The following is a 26,913-nucleotide window of genomic DNA, read 5'->3' on the forward strand; positions in this document are numbered from 1 at the left end:
GGGTTGTACACAGCCTAGCTACCAGCTGCTCTCATCCAGGCATTGAGATGAAGTTGAGCTGCAGAGGGTTGGACTATAACGGATCTGGTGGGACATAAAACAGTTGCCTGTTCATTCCACTTCTTTCTCTTTACATCCTCATCAGCTGGCCTATTCAAAATTACATGAGCTTAGGTGATAGAACAGGAGACCAGAGCCCATGGCTCTAAAACTACATCTCTAAATGGAGACTGATAGCATGTGGAGGAATAATGACTCCTCAGCAGATTCATTTTGGCTTGTTTTATATAGAAAGTGCATACTTAAATGTGATAAAAAAAAAGTTGCGATTTTCTCTGAGCATCAGTGTCTTCATCTGTAGAAAAGTTAATATCTCCATTAACTTAAGAGAATTACATAAAAATAACTTTTGTATTGCCAGGCATAGCCTTTCTTTTTCAGTTGCTCCCCTTCCTTATATATGGATTTTTTTCTGGGGGAAAAGTTAATATGAGAACTTACAATGTGAAGGATTAAAGAAAAAGCAAAATATAAATATCTTGGCAGAGCTTCACAAGAAAATTTGCTGCAGAGTGAAATTCAGCTAAAAAAAAAGTCTTCTATTTTCTTCAGAGATATCTAGTTTCTGAAATAACAAAAGGACTGTGTTATTATGTGAGATTAAAGCCATAAAAAGTTAGAGTGAAGTTCTAGCATATCCGGTAGGTTCTGGGGCTCATGTTTGTTTTAAAGAAATTGCATAAAATGTGTTTGTCGTATATAAGGAACTTTAAAATATTTGAGCATAAGGTTTTCCTGTTCTTTCTTATTCTGTGCTGAACAACATATATAATATAATACAATTAATGGAGAAATTTATTGTCTTTTAGGCATCTTCAAAAAATGATATTTCCAAAGTTTGCAGAAAAGAATATGAGGTATGTATTTTATTTAACAAATTTAGATAGACTATTTAGATGTTATCAGAATTGATAGAATCACTTAACGTTTAAAATAAATTTATTCTTACATAAATTGCCTTTTACTTTACAGAAAATATAGCCTTGACAAAAATGTCATTTACCTTATTTAGAAATGTTATGATTTTAATTGACTTTTGTTGAAATTAGGCATTAATTTTAAAGAAATGCCTAAACCGCATACACAAAGGACTTAACCTATAATGTCTGTATAACAAAACAACTGATTGTATCCAAAGTTGTAAAATACTGTAGGTTTTTTTTTTTAGGTTCTATATTCTCTTTTTCCCTTTTCCTATCCCTTGACCCATCTAGGTACCCATTTTTATAAACCACCTCTAATCAAAGAAACAAAATCATATTGCTAGTGTGAATAGCTTTAAATTTTTCTAGGATCTGGCATTTGGGGTTGGGGGGTGGGTACTAACTTACAAAGGATGCATTAAATCTGAAGGACTCTTGTCTTCCAACGGTGGTATTTTAAGCACTGGGGTATCTAGATGGGGAAGTTACTAGGTCAGGGGTAAAGGAGGTGTTTCATATCATGTAAATAATGTACGGAAGATTGTCCCTGATGTGAAAAGGCTCCTTACTGGGACTACTGTGTTCTGTTTCTAGAACTCCATGGTTAAATGTGGCAGTACTATTGTTTTCCATAATATAAGACCATGTAATTAAGGATACCAATCTGCGTATGCCTCATTCATCATTTTTACATATAAACATTGGAATTCCTATTGCTTTTAATAGTCTGTGTTCTCTTGGAGAAGGATAGAACAACTTTCTTTACTGCTTCTAGATTATAGTCCTGATATATTTTTTCTTTTCTCAAAGCTTGTATCTCTTGATTAATATTTTTAAATTGGAGAATCTTATTTATCTTTTGTCTCTTTGTACTATTTGCTAACTTATATCTGTTCATCTGAAGACAAATTTCCAAATTAACTGAACTCTCCTCTGTTCTTATTGAAAGGAGCCTTGTTACAAAGAAGTAAAAGACCCTTTTTCCCCTTATTTCTCTGCCTTTGAAATAACTAGTTTTCGTTTCTCTTGAACAAAGTGGCTAACTGTGATAATTCCTTCTTTTCTCCCACATGATGTCTGACACTGTCCATCTCCTGTAGCCTGTCCTCCATTATTTTAGTGTGCTTGCTTCTCTTGTCTGGATTTCTGCATTGCCCTAGGAAGTCTGCCAGTATGTGTTGATGAAGGACGGGACAGGAAAGGTAAGAGAGATAAATGCTGTCCTATGAGAGAAATACTAAGAGTAGTTTACTTTTCTTGGTCTAGCCTCTCACTTGACTTAGAATTAAGAAACTATTTTCCAAAAGCTACGCACCAACAGCGTTCTTTTATACATATAAAAGTTGAACCTACAAATTATTCAAGGTAGTTCAAGACTCAGTTTAATTTCTTATATTTTATTTATAAATAAAAAGAGAGGCGAGAGCACTTCAGCACGGAAAGCAGGTCCTGAATTATAAACCCGACATAGCACTCACTTTCATGATTGTTGATGTTTAGTCTATAAAGTAATGCTATTTGTCATAAAGTGAATTGGGTAAGTTTGGTATAGTGCAACCTGTTTTAACTGGATTGGTTATTTATCAACATCAGAATAATTTATAAAACGGGGCTTTTAATACCTTTTCCTTAATGCTAAAATAGTCCCTGGGCTGATCTTTTAGATGTGTAAACCATTCCTTTAGGCTTGCAATTTTAGGGGTTAGCATTTACCCTGAAGGAGGGTTTTGTGTAGTTTGATTAATTATATTAGAAGGAGCTAATGTTTATCTTTACTGGTAAGCTGATACAGAAACCCTTTTGAGGGGATTTCCTAAGAAATTTATTTACACGAGTGAAGTTATTTTTATTTTTTATATTTATTATAAGTGTCATTCTTAAAGAAAAAGGTGTCAAAAATATTTCTGTATTTAGAATCATGAACTTCTATTTTTTTCTTTTATTAAAAAAATTTTTTTAGAGAGAGAGAAACATCAATTTTTTGTTGTTCCACTTATTTACATATTCAGTGGTTGCTTTTTATATGTACCCTGACCGAGGATCGAACCCACAATCTTGGCATATCAGAATGACACTCTAACCAACTGAATGAACTACCTGGCCAGGACTTAAAGATAAAAAATTTTAATGCCATTTAAGATTCTGTTGTTTGTTTTTTCCAGTCAAACTAAATGTAAGACATTATGTTTGATTTTATAGCATCTGGTTTCTTATGCAAATCAATAAATATTTATTGAATACTGAGGGGCAGTTTTATATATTTGAAAGAGGACAAACTTTGAAGTCGGACCTAGGTTAGAATTTTGAAGCTTAACTTCATATATTAAAAAGTTCTATCTAATTGAGTCAAGATAATTAAAATAAATACCACTCACACAGGGCTCAGCGAAATTAGAAAGCAAAGTGAGCATATTGGGAGTTACCAGGGAAGACTTTGCAAAATGGAGAGGCCTGAACAGATTGGTATAATTTGGATAAAAAAACTGAATTAAAAGCATGTTAGCAAAAATTCACATGGCCTGTGCAGAGGGCAAAAAGATACTAGGCCTGTTTGGAGCAAAAAATCTGCTTATATAGGCAACATCGGACCAGATCCTTAGAAAGATGATATTTTGGGGCTCAATATTTTGGAGAGATAAAGAAGAATCTGTAATAGGAGGTAAACATAATAAAAACAAGTCCATATTTTAGAAAGCTTAAAGTCTTAGTTTTGTGCAGACTAAATTTTAGGTCTCCCCAAACCCTAGCTAAAAACATGTGAGGCCCCAAACTAAGGTGATAGCAGTAGAGTTGCATATTCAGGAATAAATTAGAGATTTGCAGGCAGAATCCAGCCACAGGATTTGTTATGATGGATTGAATATAGAAGATGATATTAAGGAAAATATTAAAAATATTAGGTAATTGGGAGATAGAACTGAAGAAATTACATGGAATAGGAGCACGTAGGAATGGCTAAAAGAGAGTTTAAGGCAAATGGGATAAAAATTGGAACATGAGAAGAAAGAATGTAGAACAGATTCAATGTTTAAAGCAGCCCAGCAAATCCCCAGCAAGAGTTTTAAAATTAATATATTATAGACACACCTCATAGCCAGTTACTGATTTTAGGGAGAGAGAGAGGGAGAAACAGCGATTTGTTGTTTCACTTATTTATGCATTCATTGGTTGTTTCTTGTATGTGCGCTGACCAGGGATTGAACCTGCAACCTTTATGTATGGGGATGGCATTCTAACCAACTGAGCTACCTGGCCAGAACTGCCAAAGAGCTTAAAAGCAGTCAGAAAAAAAGGACATTGCCTTTAAAGGAAGCCAGAAACAATAGAATGATGTACCTATAAACTGTTCTGAAAGAAAACAACTATTAATTTAGAATTCCATGTCCAGCAAAAAAAAAAAAATTTTTTTCAAGAAAGAGGGAAATTAAGATCTTTCCAGACAGCAAAAACAGAGGATTGCCAATATTAGGCCCTTTGTAGCAGTCCTTCTCTGAAGGAAGCTCTAAAGTAGTTGTAATTATTAGAAATGCAAACCAAAAAGAGAATGATTACAATACAAAGTGGGTAAGTCACAACACACTTAGATTGTTCAAAACAATATTGTATATTTTAGGTTTTTAAATTTTTTTTTTTTTTGAGAATTATGTTTATTAAAGCTGGGAACAGTGAAACAAGGAAGGACTTAGGATAGAAGAAGCAACAGGAGAGCCGAGGCAGGGCTGCTTTGGCTCACTGGGAAATAAAAGTCACAGTGACAGAAGTGAGCCAAGGCAGGGCTGCTGTCGGCTTACAGAAAAGTCAGAAAAAAGGGGGCCTTGGAGACAGGCTCGGGGGTTAGCCTGGAACAAGCTGCCACTGCCCGTTACTCCCCTGGTTGCAAGTCTCGTGGGTACCCTTAGAGTTTAGGAGATGTGCACCTGTGGGGAAAGAAAGGCATGGATGTTCCCAGGAGGGAGAGAGCGCCTTGAGTTTTTTTAAAAAGAGAAAACACACAACAACAATAGTGTATACATTGGGAAGGTTGTTTAAAGAAATTGAAGTATGTTGAGTGTTAGGTCTTTTTTAATGTAAAGACCTGTATCAGAGATATGTAGGACTAAAGAAGAGGAGAAGAGATCATGCCCAAAGTCAACTGTGAAGTAACCCCTGATTTTTGAGAGTGAAAGAAAACTGTGTTAAGAAAAAGCACAGAAAAAAAGTAGAGAGCTATATTTTGAAAATTGCTTCTTTAGGGAACTAGAAGAGAAGGAACCAAATACTAATCTGACATTTCAGTAGGAGAGGACCATACCTGTGTTCAAAATGGAGTGAGATATTCCAAGAAAAAGAGAACTTCCTATCACTGGAAATGTTCAAGCAAAGGCTTACTGGATTTACCATGTGGAGGGGGTTTCTGCAGTGGACAGGAGATTTGGCTAATGATCTCCCAATTCTACAGTTCTCTTATCCTGACCAATACTTAAGAAAGAATACTTCTTGCAGTACTTGAGAATCACACCTGTTTGTTGGAGCCACCAAACTCACCCAGTGGCTTGATAGCTGTGACGTGGACATGTTCAGATGCCGTAGGCATGCTCATTTCCGGGTCCTCCCTGCATTTTCATAGGCTTGGTCCTTGGCCCACCTAGGAGTATTGGTCAGGCCACCTGGGTCCATGAATGTGTGACGCTGGAACCAGGGTTGATACTTAAAATGTTTAACAACTGGAATGCCGTAGGCTCCAACAGTCAGAACAAGTGCCGGCTGTAAACCCTCAGTATGCGAGTAGCACATGGGCTGATTAGAACTAAAGTAAGAACTAACTCATGTTTTCCATAAGTTAGTTTAGTTTAGTTTAGTTTTTTTAATTGTCTGTTGATAGTTATTTTTGTTACTGAATGACATAATAAACATCAAGATGCTCCGAGGCTGGTGAATTTCCAGGAACCTGGCAATGGCTTATGAGACAAATTTTAGTTTCAGGTTGATAAATCCATTTCGTACCTTTATGTCAGATCTTACCTGCCATTCTCTTAACATAATGTCCATAAATATAAATACCTTTCCATTTGCTGCGTGACCCACTGAAGTAAAATGCTGCAAATTTGTCATCAGACTTATATTTTTACTTGTTTCTTCCTTCTTTCACTGATTCTTCTTTATGCTTTCCTTTATATTCTTTTCAGAAATCTCATTTTCATTTCTCTCCTTTCTTTCTAGCTGTCTTCAGTTCAGTTATTTGATGTTAATTTCATTAAGGAAGATGAGAAACTATGAAGGAAAGTCAGTAGAAGATATTTTTGTGAGGACTCTTTAATCTTAAGGCATTTATGTTTTAAACTAAACAGTTGCTTTAAAAAAAAACAAAACAAAACTGTAAAATAATGTTCTGTCCTGGAACTCTGGTCTGTGAGAATTCTAAGATAAAATTAAGATTCTTGAGATGTTAAAAAGAGGCTCTAAGAAGCACAGAAGCAAAGATGGTGGGCCTTGTGAGTTTTAGGCTCGGTTCTGTCAGCATCGCCCTGTCAACATGCAGCTAAATGCATAAGAGAAGGGTGCAGGTATGTATTAAATTTTATTTTTTGAATATTCACATGGTTCAAAATTCAAAATGTTATACAATAGAAGTCTCTTTTTTACCTCTTGTACTGAAGCCACTTAGTTCCTTAAGTTACCAGAGATATTTTATGCGTATAAAAGTGAATATGTACATATAATCCTCCTCTACCCCCCTGTAACACAAATGGCAGCCTGCCATAAACTCTGACCTACCTGTGGTTGCCAGTGTTTGTTTATGTATTTCTACACGGGCTGTAACAGTGTATTCTTAAGAAATGTCAAAATGAAATATTCTGCTTTAAAGATTTCTATGTATTTTATTTTATTCCATTTTTTTTTTCTCAAATTAACCTTGGTTCTAGATTTACTACAAAAAGCATAAAGAAAAAGAGATGGAAAAATAGCCCCACTTAGAGATAGGATGGCAGGGTTGTCAGCACCAGCAGGATTCTCTGGATAGCTGGAGGCCTCCTGCCCCTCAATGTGATCGGGTCTGTGCTGCAGTGGTTCTGAAAATAGAGGAGACAGTCAGCTGTGGGGGGTTTTAGCAAAAAGAATCATGTGGTGCTTGGCCCCAGCAATGCCTTCAAGGATTTAAATGTAAAGATTCTTTTAGTTAATGCTAAGGAAACTGAGAATTGTCACAATATAATGGGAGGCTTGGTAAATGGTAAAATGCGATATCGGTATACTATTGGGTTGGCCAAAAAGTTCGTGTGATTTTTTTCCTGTAAATTAAAAGACACCTTTTTCTTTTTCACTAATAACTTTATTGATTTGGATATTTTGAGTATGTTGGCTATCTCCTGCATGGTATAACATTGCTCTCAATTAATGTCTCTATTTGATTGCTATCCACTTCACGTGGTCTCCTTAACTGTGAAGCATCGTCCAGAGAGAAATCTCCAGAATCAAACTTCACAAACCACTTTTGACACATTCGATCAGTCACACAGCACCTTCTCCATACACGGCACTAATCATTTTTGCATTTCAGTTGCATTTTAATCTTTCTTGAAATAATAAAGTGTAATATGCCAAAAATATCTCTTACTTTCTTCCATCTTCAATATTAAAATGGCTACACAAAAATTTACTAATTTTGATAGGTTAAATGCATGCTGATATGACAGCTGTCACAATACAATCTAACAAAATTGTTTCAAATAAAGTTAAAGACAAATAAATGCTACTAGAGCCATCTTATGGGGGGAAAACCAAACTAACTTTCTTTTTGGCCAACCCAATATCTCAGAGTAGAGTTGAGCCGTTACCTGCAGCTGATGAGCTCCAAAAAGAGCGAAACCTGTTAGGTCCTGCAGTACTGGCTTAAGATAGTATATAATATTGACTATGTTCTATTTGTATATTGTTTTGTTTTGTTATATTTTGTATTATAATTTGGGGACAAGAATAACTCCTGTTTAGCCTCCCAGTGCTAGTATATTTCCTCTCTAGTCCATTCTTCTGAGAAGTCACCTGAATGAGATATCGCCTACTCCCATAGCTTCATTGCCCCTATGTGGTGACAACTCCAGAATTGTCTTTGATAGCTTCTTTTATGTACTCCTGAATCACTCCTGGATATGTGTACTTTTGATGTTCAATTGGCATTTCAAATCACCCAAACTGATTGTTAACCCCCCTACCTTCTGTACTTCCCCTTCCCTCTACCCTTCTGCTACATAACACCACACACACGCATCCCAAAACAAAAACTTATTTTTCGTACATGTCTTGTTTAGTTATTCCAGTACAGTCCTCTCAGACACATAAACTAAAAACCTAAGAGAGATTGTTTATTTATTTTTCTCTCACCATTTCCCACCAATAACTGGCTATCAAGCCCTAAAGATTTGCCTTCAAAATATATCTTAAATCAGTCTTCAGATCCTCAATTACTGTCCTATCTCAGGCCTTTATATCACTTATCTGGACAACTACAGTAGCTGCCCAACTAACTTTCCTATCTCTAATTTCTCCTCTTATCTACTATGTCTACTTTTTCTAGAGTGGTCTCTTGAAAGACCAGATATGGTCATGTCACTTCCTTAAATAAAATGCATGGCCAATCTCGGAAATTATAAATTGCATAAGGGTTAGAAGAGTAAGAGGCTAGATAGAGAAAGGCTTGGTCTACCGTACTGAGGAACATGAACTTTATCCCATAGGTGAGCTATTGAAGAGGTCTGTTAATTGTGATTGTACAGCCTGTTTGTTCTCCCTGAATCTATTATAGCACACCCCCATTCAGTAGTATGATGGAACTGGCCTCCTACCAGCTAAGGAGAGCTGATTGTTAAATATTGAGGAATTTTGCAAACCAGTTTTTAACTTGAAAGCAGCCATGATGAGGGTATTAAATGCCATGAGCATCTGCAAATACTGCAAATCAGCCCTTCCCCTCCCCACAACTCCCCCGAAAGCTGATCCCAGCACACCACTACACTTGAGTTCCTGAGGGCAGAGTCTATGTGTCAATTGTCTTTGCCTTTGTCATTCATTTATTTACTCAGCATTCATTGAACTTATACACACTGAACTGATAGACCTAATTTGTATCAGACAGTGTTCTCAGGGTACAAAGATGAAAGGATTTTAGCCACTATCTGCAAGAAGCTCATAGGATTTAAAGAATAATTAAATGGTTTGTTATTCTGATTTTCATATAACCAAAAAGTGGAATAAAATTAGAAATACAGTGTGGTTGTTAATTTGTTTGTTTGTTTTTAATTTACAGAATGCTCTTTTCAATTGCATTAGCAGAAATGAAAGTAAGTATATTATTGATGGTTATACAAGCAATCCAAAGAGCAAGATACAGTTTATAGAATGTGATTTAGCTATTATAAATATTGCCAAGACCCTGGCATTATAACTTAGGCTGTTAGTAAACCATCCAGAGGAATGTGCCCAGTGGGATTCTGATAGGTGCTTTGCTCTGGAGTGTTCAGGCCATTCATTCCCATGTCCTAATTGCAGATTTACAAAGCAGATACCGGTGCTAGGTGTGTTAGAGGAAGATCATGTCTCACCTGAGTAAACAGGCTCCCTTTCAGAAGTTAAGCATTCCCATGTGATACAATGTTGCACTTGCCAAGGGCTGCCTCTCAGTTCGTACAGCAGACGTTCATTGACTACATGCTCTGTGCGGGACAAATACACAACTATAGGGGATGCACCCTATACACAAAGAACTCTAGGATGTGGTGGATATGGGATATTGTCATTGATAAAAGTGCTGTGGAAGTTCAGAGGAAGGAGGGGTCCCATCCAGCAGGGGTGCTGAGAGGTGACTTCATGCAGTTGGTGACTGAGCTGGGCCTTGAAGGATGGACAAGACATTAGCAATGGAGACTGGAGGAACGGCATTCCAGCTGAGGGGAACAGTGAGAGCAGTTAGAGACAGGCAGGTTGTTTAGGTTAGCTTGGCAGTGGGGTATATCAAGTATAATAAGAAACATTAGTTATCTATACTTTATCTTCCATCCTTTCTTATCGGGGCTTAGTTCAAGATTTCCCAGATAATCTCTGGCACATAATCTTATGTCCTCCCCCACTGGTGAGGAAGCCAGGATAATGGGGAATCAGAAGATAAGCACCAACTTTTCTCTTGTCCTCAGCTCCTCCATACACCCCCACTTTGTCCTCATTGATGTTTACCATGATAAATATAGCCATTAATAATTGTTCTTTGTTATTCATCAATGAACACAGTAAGTTTGGTAGTGGTTAACAATTCAAAAATTTATGTGAAAAAAAAAAATTTATGTGGCACAATGGGTATGAAATAGTGTCCTTGCCCAGGAAACTGAGGCCTGTCCTGCATTAGTTCAGTCCTAGTTTAATTAATTTGTATATGATTTTATCATTATCATTATTATTTCTAGAAATTACCCTATTTCCCTGCTCATTACTTGGTCTGTGGAATTCACCAGAAACCTGATTTTGGTTCCTCTGTAATAATCTCTAATAATTATCAGAGATTTTCTACCTGCCTTTCTCTTACCCTTTTCCCGCCATACCTCTACCTTGTCTCCTTCCAGTTTCCCACAGACCCCTTAGCCTCTCTGTGAGTCTCTTGCTCTTTCCCATTATAAATCCCACATCTGTACCCCCCAGCCACTCATCTAGCTCTCCCCAGATACCTTAATGGTCCTCTTGATTTTTAAAAATACATAAATCCAGAATCAAATGTGGGTTTTACTTTTCAAAATTGAAGCAGATCATGCCACTTGTGAGTTAAAGACTATTTCAGTTTAGGCATATTCTTGCAGAGATGTTCAGACATTGTAGAACTTTTAGGCTTTTGTTTCAAGATATAGTTATATAATTGTCAAATTTATGAACAATCCTGATATCTCTTACTTTTTACTGGTCCTGTTTTATAGATGTGAGACATTTGGGGTTTTGTTTCATTTTGGTTTTGTTTATTTAGTTTTGTTTTGCTTTGCTTTGTTTGTAAACCTCCACAGATCTAATGTGGAAAGAAGCCATTCAAGTGGTTCTCAACATGAGCGCCATTGGCATTTTGGGAGACAACTTTGGCTGTGTGAGACTGTCCTGTATGTTGCAGAGCATTTAATAACCTTGACCCCCTTGTGCTAAGTGGCAGCAGTGGTCCCCAAGTCATGGTGAAAAGCAGACATTTCCATATGCATTCAAATTCCCCCAAGGGGATGGTACGAGTATTGCTCCTGCGGAAAGCCACTGGCCAATAGTTGGCCAATAGTGACTTTTTTATACTGGTGACCATAGCTCTGTCTATGGTAGTGCTGATTTTAAGTACTTGTCTTCTATGGCATGGTTTTATTTCTCAAATTCAAAAAGACGCATATTGTTCTATCATTATGATGATGATTTAATGTTAGCAAATTGCTGTTCCCATTTCAATGCCACCTCCTTTTCTCCCCCAGTGGGCTCCGTTTGTTGCGGATACGCGGGCCATCACACCAACTGCCGCGAGTACTGTCAAGCCATTTTTCGAACCGACTCTTCTCCTGGTCCATCTCAGATCAAAGCAGTGGAAAATTATTGTGCCTCTATTAGTCCACAGTTAATACACTGTGTGAACAATTATACCCAATCTTATCCAATGAGGAACCCAACAGATAGTAAGTAAAAGGGGCATGTTCTTCTCATCTCAATCTTTGGTAAAATAACTTCTGAAAAGAAAGTAAAATCTTGTAGATATCTGCAGTCCGGGCATTTGGGAAACACCAGACTTCCTTCAGTATTTAGATTTTGCAGATTGGACATTATTGTCACAGCTAAAATATGCCAAGAGAGACAGAGCTGGCAAGGGTGTGAAGAAACAGGTACTTTGTATTCAGAGGTGGAAGAATTTGTTACTGTGGATATTTGGGGTCAGAGGGCAGAGCTGGGTAATGATCATTAGAATTTCAAATAATTATACCTTTTAATTTAGCAATTCCATTTTTCAAAATTTGTCCTTCAACGAAGCTTACAAATTTGCAAAAGTTTATCTATATATATAAAAGGTATTTGCTACACCACTGGTGGTAATAGATAAAAATTAGAAATAACCCAAACATTCATCAAAAGGATATAGATTAAAAGTGATTAAATAAATCATGTATTTATATAATAACACTATACAACCATCATAAAGAAGTATGTTTTTATTAGAAAGAAGTCTAAGATATAAGCAAAAAAAGTTACAGAACTAAATGTATAGTATGATACATTTTTAGCTATATACCTATTTTTTCCATATCGTATATATCTGTAGTGTTTGAATTTTTACCAGTTAAGAATTATTATTTTTATAATAAAAACATCACTATATGAGAAGAGATCCTGTTACTTTTTTAAATGTCAGCTTGTGCATACTATAATCCATTTTCTTCATTTAGAGGTTATCAAGGTTTAAAGAGCTGACTCATTAACCAACTAACAAAACCTTATAGGATCTATAAGCCAGATGTCAATGTTTGTATTTATATTGGGATATTGAAAGACTTATTTTATAAACTCAAAAGCAATGCTATGTTCCTTGTTTGTCTGTCATCTAAAGCAGAACTCTGAGGTTTATGACATTCTGTGGTGTGGCTGTGTGATGAAAATCAGAGGATGAAGCATTTGCCATAAATAACCATTCATTTTAAAGTCTTACTGACATTCAGGCCTTACAGAGGCGTTGCTAAAGCTAAGGTGATGAAACTTAAAAAAAAAAAAAAAAAAAAAAAAGACAGAAAGACTTTTAAGGGTAAAAGAACAACCATATTAAATGTCTGTGCCAACACACAGGGAATCTGAAAAAGAAGGCTATAACATATGCCTGAAAAGATTATTTAGAAAGTCAAAGACATGAGCAAACTACTTCAAAAAGCCCTTTGAATTGTATAGTATGGTTGAAATTGTTCTTTAACTTTCTTATTCTTTGTAGAAAATTAAAGGTGGCAGCAAACTGATATCTTGCCAGAGTTTGCAATTGTATTATTTGAATTATAACTTAGATTAATTAACTTGCATAGACATATAAAAGCTTTATATCCCATAGTGTGATGAAATGCGGTATTTGTGGTTATTGCTATTAAAATTAGTCATCTCTCTCTGTCTGTCTCTCTCTCATTATGTCTAGATGGAATCCCTTTTAGGAAGTCATTTCTAGCATGTAATGATTCCAGTTTTATCTACAATACCTTTTCCAGGAATATAAAATACCTTGCATGTAGGTGTAGGATGACCTTTCATTTTTGCAGGAATGGTGCCAGAGGTCCCATGATTGGTGATAGTGGTGAGTTCTAGTAATAGATACCTAGTCTATAGGTACACCTAGTAACCACCTTTATTTACTATACATCAAAGTAATAGAGAATTTGGTAGGCCTTGTATACTGCAGATATTGACATACAACTCAGAGAAGTAATGAATGCCAGTACACCACCGTGTGCTTTTGTTCTGAGTACTACACGACATCAAACCAGCTAATTAAGCTACTTATGTCCTGGACATGTAGGTTTATATTGCTGTGACAGAGCTGAAGACCATGCTTGCCAAAATGCCTGCAAGAGAATTCTGATGTCTAAAAAAACAGAGATGGAGATTGTTGATGGCCTCATTGAGGGTTGTAAGACCCAGCCCTTGCCTCAGGATCCTCTGTGGCAGTGTTTCCTCGAAAGCTCCCAGTCTGTTCACCCCGGAGTCACTCTGCACCCTCCGCCCTCCACAGGCCTTGATGGGGCTAAATTGCATTGTTGTTCTAAAGCAAACACGTCAACATGTAGGTCAGTATCTCATTTTCCTTTATTAAAACTAGTAGAAAATAGCACTTTAATTATTTTAAGTCTAGCAAATGTCTGTTACATTCTTGCATTGTGTGAACTTGAGTTTAGAAGATGTAAAACCTTTCATTCTGCTATCCAGCAAATATTTAGAGCATCATGTGTACAGTAGTCCCCCCTTATTTGCAGTTTTGTTTTCCATGGTTTCAGTTACCCTGGATCAACCAGGGTCTGAAAATATTAAATGGAAAATTCCAGAAATAAATAATTCATGATTTAAATTGCACACTGTTCTGAGTAACATGATGATACCTCACACCATCCGCTCTGTCCTGCTTCATCCTGCTCGGGGTGTGAATCATCCCTTCGTCCGTCTCAGCTTATATGCACTCCCTGCCCATTAGCCACTCGGTAGCCATCTAGGTTACCAGATCTGCTGTCACGGCATTGCAGTGTGTTTGTGTTCAAATAGCCCTTATTTTACTTAAGAGCCCCAAAGCTTAATTAAGCGAGAGCAGTGATGCTGGCAACTTGCATATGCCAAAGGGAAGCCACAGTGTGCTTCCTTTAAGTGAACAGGTGGAAGTTTTTGACTTAATAAGGAAAGAAAAAAATTATATGCTGAGGTTGCTGAGAACTATAGTAAGCATGAATCTTTTCATCAATGAAATTATGAAGAAGAAATAACTTTTTCCTAGTTTGCTGAGAGAAACCACATTCACATAACTGTTATTACAGTATAATTATTAAATTGTTGATCTCATACTGTGCCTAATTTATAAATTAAAGTATTATAGGTACAATATGTATGTATAGGCAGAAACAGTATATTGCAGGGTTCCATATCCACTGGAGGGGTCTTGGAACGTATTGCCTGCATTTAAGGGGGTCTACTATATACAAAACATTGTTTTTGTACATTGAGTGCTAAAAGCACTGTGTTTTGGGATATAGAGGATTAGCATTGGCAGAGCAATAACTTTTTAAATGATGCAATATGGATTCTGTACTTGAGAATATTAAGTAAGCTTACAATTTAGATGTTTTGATGTGACATCTAAGGGATATTCTCTCAAATTGTGAAACTTTGAACTTAACCAACTTTTTGTATATATTAGTAAATAACCTGGATTGACACTTATACCCAAAGTTAGGTAACAGTGTATAGGCATTCATTTGGGTGATACACTTAAGGATAAAAAATTAACAGTACAAATGTAGGATGGAGGAAACACAAGCTAGAGACGAGAATAAATGGAGAGCCCTGGCCATTGTGGCTCAGTTGGTTGGAGCATCATCCCATAAACTGAAAGGGCATGGATTCTATTTCCAGTCAGGGCGCATAACTAGGTTGTGGGTTTCAGTCCCCTAGAGGCAACTGATCAATGTTTCTCTCCCTCTCACTCTCTCCCTCTCATCCCCCTTCTCTCAAATCAATGGTTATGTCCTCATGTGGGGGTATTAATTAGTTAACCAGTTAATTAAAAAGAATGAATGGAGATAACTAGGGTCATGATAGAACACAGCTGAAATAGAACTTTATTTTATTAGAGAGATTTTGGATGAAAAGGGACCACATATTACTAGAATATTCTGAAATGAATCTGACTACCAGGAGTAAAACCATCTTTCCTGTGGTTTCATAGTTGGATGGACCTTTAGTAAAAAAGTGTGCCTAGAATAGCTCATCAAGCTTTACCAAAGAGATAAAAATTTGGAAAATATCCAAAGAAAGTTAACAGAAGAGCCTAAAGAGAAATTAAGTTGATCCTGTAGTTAAGGAAATTGGGTTGCTGATAGGACTTAATAAATGTATTTATGAGAGGGTTGCTGAATAATTCTTTGAATATCCACAAAAGAGTTTATGGCCTAAAGTCACTGTAGATTGGAATGGCTTTGTTGTGTCAGAAGAAATTTAGGAAGAAACACTGTTTGCCCTCTCACACCTCGATGTGAGGTTTTCTGTTTACTGAATGCTTTCACTTCCATCTTATTTTGTCCTCATGAAACCTTGTAAGATGATCGCTATCTCGATTTGTATAATTCCTGTTTATATATAGAAAACTGTGAGATGTTAATCTCCCCAAGGTCATACAGAATGTTAAGTTCTAGAGGAAGGACTGATTTGTAGTTCAAGGTACCTAATGTAACTCCATCGCACCTTCCTCATCCTCATGATGTGTAAGTTCCATTGAGAGCAGAGAACTTGTCTCTTTATTCACCGTTGCATATCCAGTGCCTTGAACAGGGTCTCACACAAAACAGGCCCTCAATAAACGCTGATAGAATGAGTGAACAAACTTATAAAAATAAAGATACCCTCCTCATAGGGGTAATTATGAAAGTCAAATAAAATGTTACAGGAGTAGAGAATTTTTCTTGTGAGTTTACATATTTTGATAGTGTTAAAGTTTTGTATTGCATGTTTTATGTTACACATATTTACATTTTTATTACATTTAGACATTTTGAAAATTAAACTAATGAATATAATGTGTAAGAACACTTTAGAAATAGTATGGATGTTATTTTAGCTATATGAGGTCTGTCTAGAAAAAGTCAAGCCGTTGTTAATATAATGAGAACAGTTTGCACGACATTGATGTAACCTGGTAGCCAAGGAGAGTGGACTACAGTGTACATGTGTGATTAATGACAACTTCACTGTACTAGTCAGTGGGGGCCCAGATGCTGTTGCGTGAGCATCTGTACTGTGTGGCAGTCGCATTCAAAATGACTGAATGAGTAGAGCAATGAACATGCATCAAATTTTGTGTTAAGTTTGAACATTCCTCTGTGGACACTATTGATTCAGAAGGCCACAGCTATGGGCAACTGGTGATTGGCAGCTTCATCATGACAATGCACCTGCTCACGCATCACGTCTTGTGTAGTTTTTTGGTGAAACATCAAATCACCCAGGTGACAGCACCCCACTACAGCCCAGATTTGGTGCCCTGCAACTTCTGGCTTTTCCCAAAACTAAAATCACACTTGAAAGGGAAGAGATTTCAGACCATCAGTGAAATTCAGGAAAATATGACAGGGCAGCTGACGGTGATTGGGAGAACTGTGTGAGGCCCCAAGGTGCCTACTATGAAGGGGACTGAAGAGTCATTGTCCCATGTACAAGGTTTCTTGTATCTTCTATCTTCTTCAGAATGTCCCTGTTTTTCATATTACATGGCTGGATACCTTCTGGACAGACCTTGTATATGTGTAATCAAGTTGCTCTGTAATCATTTAGTACTGAAAATAAGAATGTCATGTATTAATTACAATAGTATATAGAAGTTTCAGAAGTCATAAGCCTTTACATAAAGACTCTTGATATATCTTCAGGAATATAAGTGGCTTTGGGATAGTTTTTTGGTGAGAAACTAATGAACACTAAATCTGTAATGCTTATTAAAAAATGTCTGAGGACCATATCACGGTTTTGTGATTGGAATATAAATAGAATGAAATATATCTTTGTGGAGACAAATATGTATGCTTTAACTTACTGTACATAAAGGTAAAGATCAGAAATTTGGTAGGCAATAATTTTGCCAGAACAAGGATGTACAGATGCTGTAATTAAGCGGTAAATTTGTCACTGAGCTTTCTAGCAACCATGGCAAAAAGGAAAGAGATGGATGATAAAAGGAGGCTAACTCTTTCATGGAAAAGATCGCTTTTTCTGGCTCTGAATTCTAGGAGATAGATTTTAGTCTTTTGGTTTCTGTATTTATTTTTCACTTATATTCCAAAGTACAGTTTATAGCATTTGAATTTTATGCAAATCAAATATGTATTCATTTGGCTTATCTATATGTTTCTGCATTTGTGCTTTTGTTTCAGGGAACTATGCACTAAACTTTATAGCATGAGCTGGGGCAATACACAGAGCTGGCAAGAGTTCGATCGCTTTTGTGAATATAATCCAGTGGAAGTGTCCATGTTGACCTGTTTAGCAGATGTTCGGGAACCTTGCCAGTTGGGCTGTAGAAACCTTACTTACTGTACTAATTTTAACAACAGGTAAGAGAAAATTATTGTACATGGATAGAAATATTTTTTCATTGGTTATCTTGTTTGTAAATAAGGGAAAAAAACCACTATATTCTGATTTTGGTTTTGCTCAGTTAAAAGGAAATAGTCTTCTTTATTATTTCATCTTTAAATGCCGTATTTTATGGGGTGAATCATCTCTGGGAAAGTATGCAGTATAGCAAAGTTCCTTCTAATCTAGGGATACTTCAAGCTTCTAGAATTCAGTTGCCCTCTTGTGGTCAGTTTACTTTGAAGGACCTTCAGACTAGGTGAGGTTCCCACTCAATGAGTCCCCTATTTCATACAAAATATTGTCATTACAGAAGTAATTCGAATAGGTATTTTCCAGAGGTATCATGTGTTGTTAAGAAAAATAAGGGCCAAGAACTGAATGAATGGCTGAAAAAGCAGTGAAGAAAACAGAAAGGGGGCATTCAGAAGCATAAGAAACCAGAGAGGGAGAGTTTCTAAGGAGGAAGAGGCAGGTTTTCAGGAGAGCAAAAAGAAGAGAATTGTTCAGTGAGGCCAGAAGGGAGTTCAGAGGATGTTCACCTAAAACTAACACACATCCTGTCCTCTTAAAAGTATACAGATTATTACTTTGAGTAAGAAAATTGAGGTATCTTTACAATTGGTGATTGAGTATTATTTAATAAGATTGAGCAAATATGAAATCTATGAAATGTTTGAAGTTAAACTTGGACACATAACTGTAGCTTCTAGTAATGGTGGAGTAGTTTGTATCAGACTAACACTCCTGTCTATATAAATTATGAACTCTGCATAAAATATTAGAAAACTGTTGTTTTGAAGGTATTGAGAAGTGACCAAAAGCAGGAGGGGCTGTATCTCCTGCAAGATAGAAACTACACTGCGTGAGAGCTACATTTATCCAGTTTTTCCTTCATGGGTGCTCTCAGGATCCTTGCATGGCATGTAGAATTCAAGCAAAAAGCAGCAGTTTTGGACTGAGGAGTTAAGAGATCAGATGCTGAGGCTACCAGAGTGGCTGGATATGGAAGTGGAAAATCCCAGAAAGGAGGAAACCACGAAAGGAGATGCCCCAAAATCTGCATAAAATTCCCTTAAACCCTTTAATTTAACAAAGCCATAGGATACAAGGTTACCATACAAAAGCCAGCTGTATTTCTGTATATTAGCAACACATAATTGGATGTATTGAAAAATACTAATTTAAACAATTGCATCAAAAACATGAAATACTTAAGGATACATTTAACAAAAGATGTACAAGAATTCTATACTAAAAACCAGAAAACTTTAGAAAGAGATTAAAGACTGTGAATAAGTAGAGAGTGCTACCATGTTCATGGATTAGAAGGCTCAGTGTTGTTAAGATATTAATTCTCCTCAAACTGAGCTGTAGATTTAGTATAATTCCAATCAAAATTCCAGTGGACTTTTAAAAATAGAATTTTCCAGGCTAATTTTAAAATTTATACGAATATACAAAAGACCTAGAAAGCTAAAACAATTTTTAAAAAATTAATTTGCAATGGCTGGTGTGGCTCAGTGAATTGAGCACCAGCCTGTGAACCAAAAGGTCACCAGTTCCATATATGGCCAGGGCATGTGCCTGGGTTGTGTGCCAGGTCGGGGATGTGCGAGAGGCAACCAATCAATGTTTCACTAGCACATGGATGTTTCTCCCCCTCTTTTTCTCCCTCTCCTCTCCCACTCTAAAAAATAATTAAATAAATAAATAAATTTGAAGAACCCAGTTATACCTCAGTTTTTAAAACTTTGGCTTATTTATGAGGGGGGACCCAAAAAACAGAATTTATTTATAAAAAATTGTGTATTCTTAGATGTTTAACCTTCAGTCACCTTCAAAGTACTCTCCATTTGATGCAGTACACCTACTGAGGTGTTTTTCCATTGCTTAAAATAGTTTCTGAACTTGAGATTTTGATACCTTTTTGTGATTCTGCTGTTTTTTGTTTCAGCTCTGCCACATCAGCAAAATGTTTCCCTTTGAGGACTTTTTCATCTGGGGAAACAAGTCATTGGGGAGAGATCGGGTGAAGAGGGAGGGTGGGGCATGGGGGTCATGCCATTTTTGGTCAAAGACTGCTGACCACTCAGCACAATGTGGGCAGGTTCACTAGTAATTCACTCGTCATGAAATGGGCAAGCTCATTGAAAGAGTCTTCAAAAAAAAAAATTCACTGAAGCTGAACTCAGCCTCTCCCCAAAACGCCAGCTGGTACACTGATACAGATGGGTTCCTAGAACACTCACCTAGTGGGGAAAGCCTGTACTAAAAGGGGCCTGCCCTCCAGAACATATTCTGTTTTTTCATGTGTCCCCCCTCATATTTTGTGAAATAAAAGAAATGGACGTGTGGAGATGACAATCCTGTCCACAGCATTTTGAAGTTTTTAACTGTTTCACAAAAACTTGTGGTTGAAAGAAAACATGCCACCAGAATTTTAATGATTGTATCTACATTGAATCTTCATACACTCAAAACTGATATATTTTGATGGGTTGTATATACTTCTTTAAGAAAATCAGGTTTTTCTGATTAGTATGCCAGGATTTTATACATTGCTTCTCTAGAAAATAATTGCCTCTTGATTCCCTCCGGCCTTTTTTTCTCTTCAGGCCGACAGAGCTTTTCAGGAGTTGTAATGCTCAGTCAGATCAAGGAGCCATGAATGACATGAAGCTATGGGAAAAAGGAAGCATAAAGATGCCATTTATCAACATACCTGTTCTTGACATTAAAAAGTGTCAGCCAGAAATGTGGAAAGCTATAGCCTGTTCACTACAGATTAAACCTTGTCATAGTAAATCCCGGGGAAGTATCATTTGCAAGTAAGTTTCTTTCCTCATAAAGACTCTCCGGTTTTGGTTCAGATCTGCCATGATCTTTACCCATATCCTATTATTCCCTTTGCCCATCACCCTTGCAGGTCAAATACCTTTCTCCTTTTTCTTCCTCTGTCTGAAATTTCTGTCTCCATTTGCCCACTGCCTGTCCTTCATGGCCCCTCTCAAATACCAGTCTTTTCTTACGGAATCTTTCCAGATTGCTCCAGCTGACAGTAATTTATCCTTACTACAAATTTCTGTAGATCTTTATTTGTACTTCTGTTATGGAACTTGATTCAACAAACATTGAGTAGCTTCAATGCACAATTCTATTTTTAAATTTCAGTTTGTGTGCTTGTCTTATATTCTGTTCAAAGTTGTTCTCCTTGAGGCATTTGTTTTTCTCACCTGCTTTTTCTTGTATCCTCTTTACTCTTTTTCTCCTCTTCAGGAATTAGCATAATCCTGACACCCGATGGGTATTTCATGCATGTTTGATGAGTGAATTAGTTAATGTATATAGTAATTAGGGCCTGTTCCTAGTAAACATTCATTTAGGACAAAGAGGTCTAGGAAAAAGTAATGATGAAAGCTGCTGTGGTAGGTGAAACCAAAAGCTCTTCAAGCTTTTTTTTTTTTCAAAATGCTTTTCCAACACCTAGTTAATATCCAGTCCTGAAATTGTTGGTGTGTGGCTCATTGCTGCTGGGCACTTAATGACTGATTGTTGATTGCTTCAACCTTGAACAGGGTCAGGATCTATCCTCTGACTTCACTTGAGGGGTGACCTGATTAGGTGGAGATGAGGGGTCACATTGGGTGACAAGCAAGCATAGAAAACTTACAGGCATCAAATCTCTGTTGAAGTCTGGGAAAATTTTAAGGAAGTGGACTTTCTAATTGTTATAGACCAAACCCATTAAGTTGATAACTAAAAAAATATCTTAAAAAAGAAAAGAAGAAAGAGGAGGAAGGAAGAAGCAAGTATGCATAAAGTCCTCAGAGAAAGGGTGTCTATAGTTTCACAAAGAGCAAATCGCACTAGCCTAAATTAATTCCCTTTCCAAGAGTGAACAGCCACATTGATGGTAATGGCAGTAAGTGTAAAATTTGAGCAAGGCCTTTGAACTCAGGTTCTTAAGAGAAAGTTAAGAATGATTTGATAGTGTAATACATTACTTGCTATTCAACCTAACGTTGGCTATGACTCCAGTTCTCTTTTGCCATCCTTACACCTAACCAATTGTGAAACGTTATTAAAACCCACTTCCTAGAAAGAATTGATACTGACTAGACAACACAAGGAGATTCCCCAACCCCTGAATTTGTGTATTTTCCTTTCAAGATCAGACTGTGTGGAGATTCTCAAGAAATGTGGGGACCAGAACAAATTCCCTGAAGACCACACAGCTGAAAGTATTTGTGAACTTCTATCACCTACAGATGACCTAGAGAACTGTATACCTTTGGATACATACCTCAGTAAGTACTTTATTTTTTTTAATTCCAAACAGTTCTCCCTTCCATCTCTGCCTTTGTTTGCTTTGGATGAATATGTGATTTAATGATACTTTCTCGATTGCTGACTTGCTTGGCCTTCTTGGGAAGAAGTGTCATCTTAAAATATATAAGCACAAGCAATTATATCAATCTGAGGAGGGAGTGAACTGTTGCAATCAGGAGTTCTAAGCAGTGAATCAGGGGCCAGCATTCCCAGATAACCAGCTCCATATCACTGCTGTCTCCTTGGCATGATTTGCCAGAAAGTGGAATTTCCCTGAGCCAGGCATTGGCCTGGACTCACCCTCCAAATAGGGAGTAAGGGGTGATGGTCTGCGTTAGTACATGAAAATGAAAGTTTTTTCTCTGCCAAATACTCCTGCTGAGAGGTAGAAGAGGGATCCTGGATCTGAGCTTCCTGGCAGAAGGTGACGACGGTATGGTGGAAACCAGGGGGTAACAGCAGAACTACACACGTACTTAGGGAAAGGGGAGTGTTTAGGCTGCCACCAGGGGGCGCTAGTGCCTTGAGCTGGCTGGAAAGAGTAAATTCAGCTATTTTTTTCCCTGTGTCAGATAGGATTAAGTTCCACTGCCAATAGCAGAACAACAGATAGATGTAAAAGAAAGCCCAGAAATAAATAGTCCATGATTGTTATGGTGGTTCCATCACCAGTAATCTTTTTTCTTTCTGCACCATCCTTAGTGCTTGGCTTCCATCGTCAAAATTAACATACTTTATCATGACAACGTGGCTACTGGCATTGTAGCCACCATACCCTAGTGTAAGGGAAAACCACCCCTAATTTTAAGGGAAATTGGGAAAGATTATCTTTTTAGCTGTCGGCCCATTGTCATCCTAAGTGAAATTGGAGTTCTACTAGTAAGCAAGAAAATAAGAGTGAATGCTAGGTTTGCGATTGGTAACATCTGCCATATTTTCTCAGGACCAACAATGTCTTACGCTTTGTGACCAGTATAGCAAAAAAAGAAAAGCGTTTCACTAGAATCAGAGGCCTCTGACTTAGAGCAGACCGCCTCTTTGAGCCTCAGCTTCCCTGTTTGTAAAATGATTGGGCTGGATGAGATAAATTTCAAAAGCCCTTATTTCTCTATTAGCCTTAGAGTCTGAGTCTGGCCTAAAGTCAGTAAGCAAAACGAAAGTATTCACAATAATCACTCTGTTAGAGCAGTCAAACATATGAGTGTAGAAGAAAACTGTTCCAGTGCGAGGAAGCTTCAAGAAGGCTTTGGTTTGAAATTTAATATTCTCTTTAAATATTACATATACTTTATATTGAGACCTTCTCAGTCATTATTTCACGAGATAACAAATATAATCATGGTACGTGGTCCATCTTACAATAATAAATTATTATTTATGACAAAATATGCTAAATTATCCCTCTTGAATGTAAGCATCTATTTGACCACCCTATCCAAAATATATACTTTTCATTCCCTTACACTTATTACTTACCACTGTCTGACTTCTATTTACACACACATATGAGTACATACACACACAATCTATTTATTGTCTATTTCCTGACCAGATCAGAATGCAAACTCTGTTAGAGATTTGTCTGTTTTGTTCACTCCTGTATATCTAGTACCTAGAACCTTGATGGATGTATTGTGTGTACCCAATAAATAAATGAATGAATGGATGTTTGTGCTAAATTCACAAATGACCAGAAAATCTGAGTGTTTTATTGGTTACTAGAATCAGGCCTATGCTTATCAGCTGTCCATTTATTTCAGACATAATTAATTCAGATAATTTACAGACCTCTGTTACTCTTTTGGGTAGGTTAAACTGATCTGTTTTTCGTTTTCCAGGGCCAAGTACTTTAGATAACATTGTAGAAGAGGTGACTCATCCCTGTAACCCCAATCCTTGCCCTGCTAATGAGCTTTGTGAGGTAAACCGGAAAGGGTGTCCATCCGGAGATCCCTGCCTTCCATACTCTTGCGTTCAAGGTAAGAGGTAGGTGGGTGTGGGTGTGGAATGAGTATCGATATGTGTTGCTGGTGTTGTTTTTTAGGAGTTATCTTTATAATGAGATTACAAGGGGCTTTATTTTGTAAATTGTTTTTCTATAATGTTTGAGGTTTTCCCGGTAAACATGTGTTATTTACGTAAACAAAAAATGACAAAGACATGTAATTTTCAGTAGTCATTTAGATTGTAAACTAATATTGATCCAAAACCAAACTCTCATAATGAGTTGTAGGTTCTTGACAACAAAAGAAAAAAGAAGTTCGGGCCAGCTTTTTGTACTTTTGTCTTTTATATTGTAATGTTTGAGAATATATATGCATTTGTTTGTGTTTTTCTTTTTTCTTTTTAAATGAGAGGGTTGGAGCATTTTATTTATTTACTTTTAGAGAGAGGGGAAGGGAGGGACTGAAAGAGAGGGAGAGAAACAGCAATGTGCGAGTGATACATCAATTGGTTGCCTCTTGCACAACCCCAACCGGAACCTCGCTCGCAACCTGGCATGCAACCCAGGCATGTGCCCTGACCAGGAATCAAACCTGCTACCTTTTGGTTAGCAGGCCAGCACTCAATCCACTAAGCCACATCAGCTAGGGCTCTTTCTTTCCTTTTTTTTTTTAATATATAGAGAAACGGGATATGTAATTACTCCATAAATTTAATGTTGTACTGAAATGCATATGATTTTAAGGCTGAAAAATTTCTTATCCCATAGAATTTTGATAGTCTTTATCTTTTTGTGGGTCTTTTTAGAATATAGTTGTGACAACATTTTGCTTCCTTTTATTTATTTCCCCGTTGAAACTATTTCTTTATGATATTAGAATCAACATTTTAAATGCATGCAAAATAAAAAGGAACAGAAGATTACATTAAATAAGCTTGATGTCTCAAAGGATCCTCTGTAATATTTGTGTAATACCATAATGTATATCAGCTTTAGAGTCATAACAAATCTTATTAAAATTGGAAGTTAATGGGTTTTCCTTAAGCCTAATCAAGAATTCGACTTTTTTAAAATTTAAGACATGTTTATATTACATCACTAAAAGTGTTCTTACCAAGATTATTATAAAAATACTGTCAGTTTTTATACTCTATTTTTTAAATATCTGTGATTTTAAAATATCTTTGACAAGCTCCCCAAAATAAAAAAACTACTATCTTGTAGCATTTTTGTACAGAACAGTAGCTAACTTTGGGAACTAGATCCTTAATCACCCCTGTCTCATAGAACATGGAATTTCTGTTCGAAAGAATATGTTTTTGGCCAGTGAACCAAAACCGTTACTTACTTTGGTGAAAATTCTCTTAGAAAATCTTTAGTTGCCACACAGTACCTGTAAGACTCATGTGAAGTGTAACTAATGCATAAAACAATACCATAGAACAATACCATCTCTCTGAGCTAATTTTTGTCTATACAGGTTGTAAATTGGGAGAAGCCTCTGATTTCATCGTCCGTCAAGGGACACTAATCCAAGTGCCATCATCTGCAGGATCGGAAGTTGGTTGTTATAAAATTTGCTCATGTGGACATAGCGGACTCTTAGAAAACTGTGTGGAGATGCACTGTATAGACCTTCAGAAGTCTTGTATTGTTGGAGGAAAAAGAAAAAGTGAGTCTTACACCATATTTATTTGTTTTTTTTTGTTTTTAATTTGAGATTAGTTAACTTTATAGGAAGAACATTGAATGGATTCTCACCAGAGAGTAAAGTCTACAAATCAGGTACTCCAGGGCAGTATTTTTCAAACTATAAAAGGATACTAGGACTTATAAAGAACTCTCTCAGAAGCCTCCTCAAGAAGGGACTAATTGCTAATAACACAATAATTGACACTTATTGAACACATAACTGTGTGCCATGCACAATTCTAAGTATTATGTATGAGATATTTGAAAGAAGAGTGCTCTTAGCTCGCAAATTTCTGCCCTAGAGCAAGTCAGGTATTCATTTCTTAGTCCACGTTTTACTTAGCTAAAATGTCAGGTACGTACTTTGTATCACAGAAAATATCCGTGGATAAACAAATTCATTCCTTCCATGAACTTTCACTGATTAATGCCTGTCCTGTACAAGAGAATGTACTAGTGCCTGGTGGACCTGAAACTAAGATGAGGGATTGAGGTCATGCTTTCCGTAATATGAGGGGAGAGAACTTGAGCCACAAAAAGGAGCAGACCAAATGCTCTTCAAGAACCTAGTTATTGCCGCCAGGCACTGGGAGAATCTGCGATCCAAAGGTGGCATCAGGGCTGGCCCTGGAGAGATAAGTGAAGTTCCAAAAGGAGGGGAGGAGTGTTTGCGGCGGAGGGACAGTCAGAAACATTCTCCGAGAATAGGGAGCGGTCTGGTGAGACCAGCACATCGGGGGTTTGGGGAGATCTGGTGGGAGATAAATACAAAGATATAAGGGGAGGGGGCCAAAAAAACCGACTTTTATTAAAAAATCATGTATTTATTCTTACGTGTTTAAACTTCAGCACCTTCAAAGTACTCTCCATTTGATGCAGTACACCTATCGAGACGTTTTTCCCACTGCTCAAAACAGTTTTGAACTCGTCGATTTTGATGCCTTTTAGTGCTTCTGCTGTTTTCTGTTTCACCTCTTTCACATCAGCAAAGTTTCCCTTTGAGAACTTTTTTTATCCAGGGGAACAAAAATAAGTTACTTGGGGGAAAATCAGGTGGACAGGGACAGTGGGGACACAGGGGTCATGCTGTTTTTGGTCAAAAACTACTGGACACTCAGTGCTGTGTGG

The 26,913-nt window shown here is 37.0% G+C and overlaps 1 protein-coding gene across 1 annotated transcript in view; it reads left to right on the forward strand.

The window, feature by feature from the left end:
* RECK (reversion inducing cysteine rich protein with kazal motifs) overlaps window positions 1-26,913 on the forward strand; it is a 61,068-nt gene that overhangs the window by 22,471 nt on the left and 11,684 nt on the right. Inside the window, exons 6-14 of the mRNA XM_090275915.1 lie at window positions 870-917; window positions 9,265-9,298; window positions 11,441-11,638; window positions 13,507-13,774; window positions 17,615-17,794; window positions 20,435-20,647; window positions 21,990-22,126; window positions 23,987-24,127; window positions 25,574-25,765. Coding sequence (XP_090132041.1) covers window positions 870-917; window positions 9,265-9,298; window positions 11,441-11,638; window positions 13,507-13,774; window positions 17,615-17,794; window positions 20,435-20,647; window positions 21,990-22,126; window positions 23,987-24,127; window positions 25,574-25,765 — 1,411 coding nt within the window. The remainder of the gene's footprint in view (window positions 1-869; window positions 918-9,264; window positions 9,299-11,440; window positions 11,639-13,506; window positions 13,775-17,614; window positions 17,795-20,434; window positions 20,648-21,989; window positions 22,127-23,986; window positions 24,128-25,573; window positions 25,766-26,913) is intronic.

The sequence above is a fragment of the Furipterus horrens genome, unplaced genomic scaffold (genome assembly GCF_987537825.1).
Source record: "Furipterus horrens unplaced genomic scaffold, mFurHor1.1.pri manual_scaffold_4, whole genome shotgun sequence".
In the NCBI taxonomy this organism is placed as follows: Eukaryota; Metazoa; Chordata; class Mammalia; order Chiroptera; family Furipteridae; genus Furipterus; species Furipterus horrens.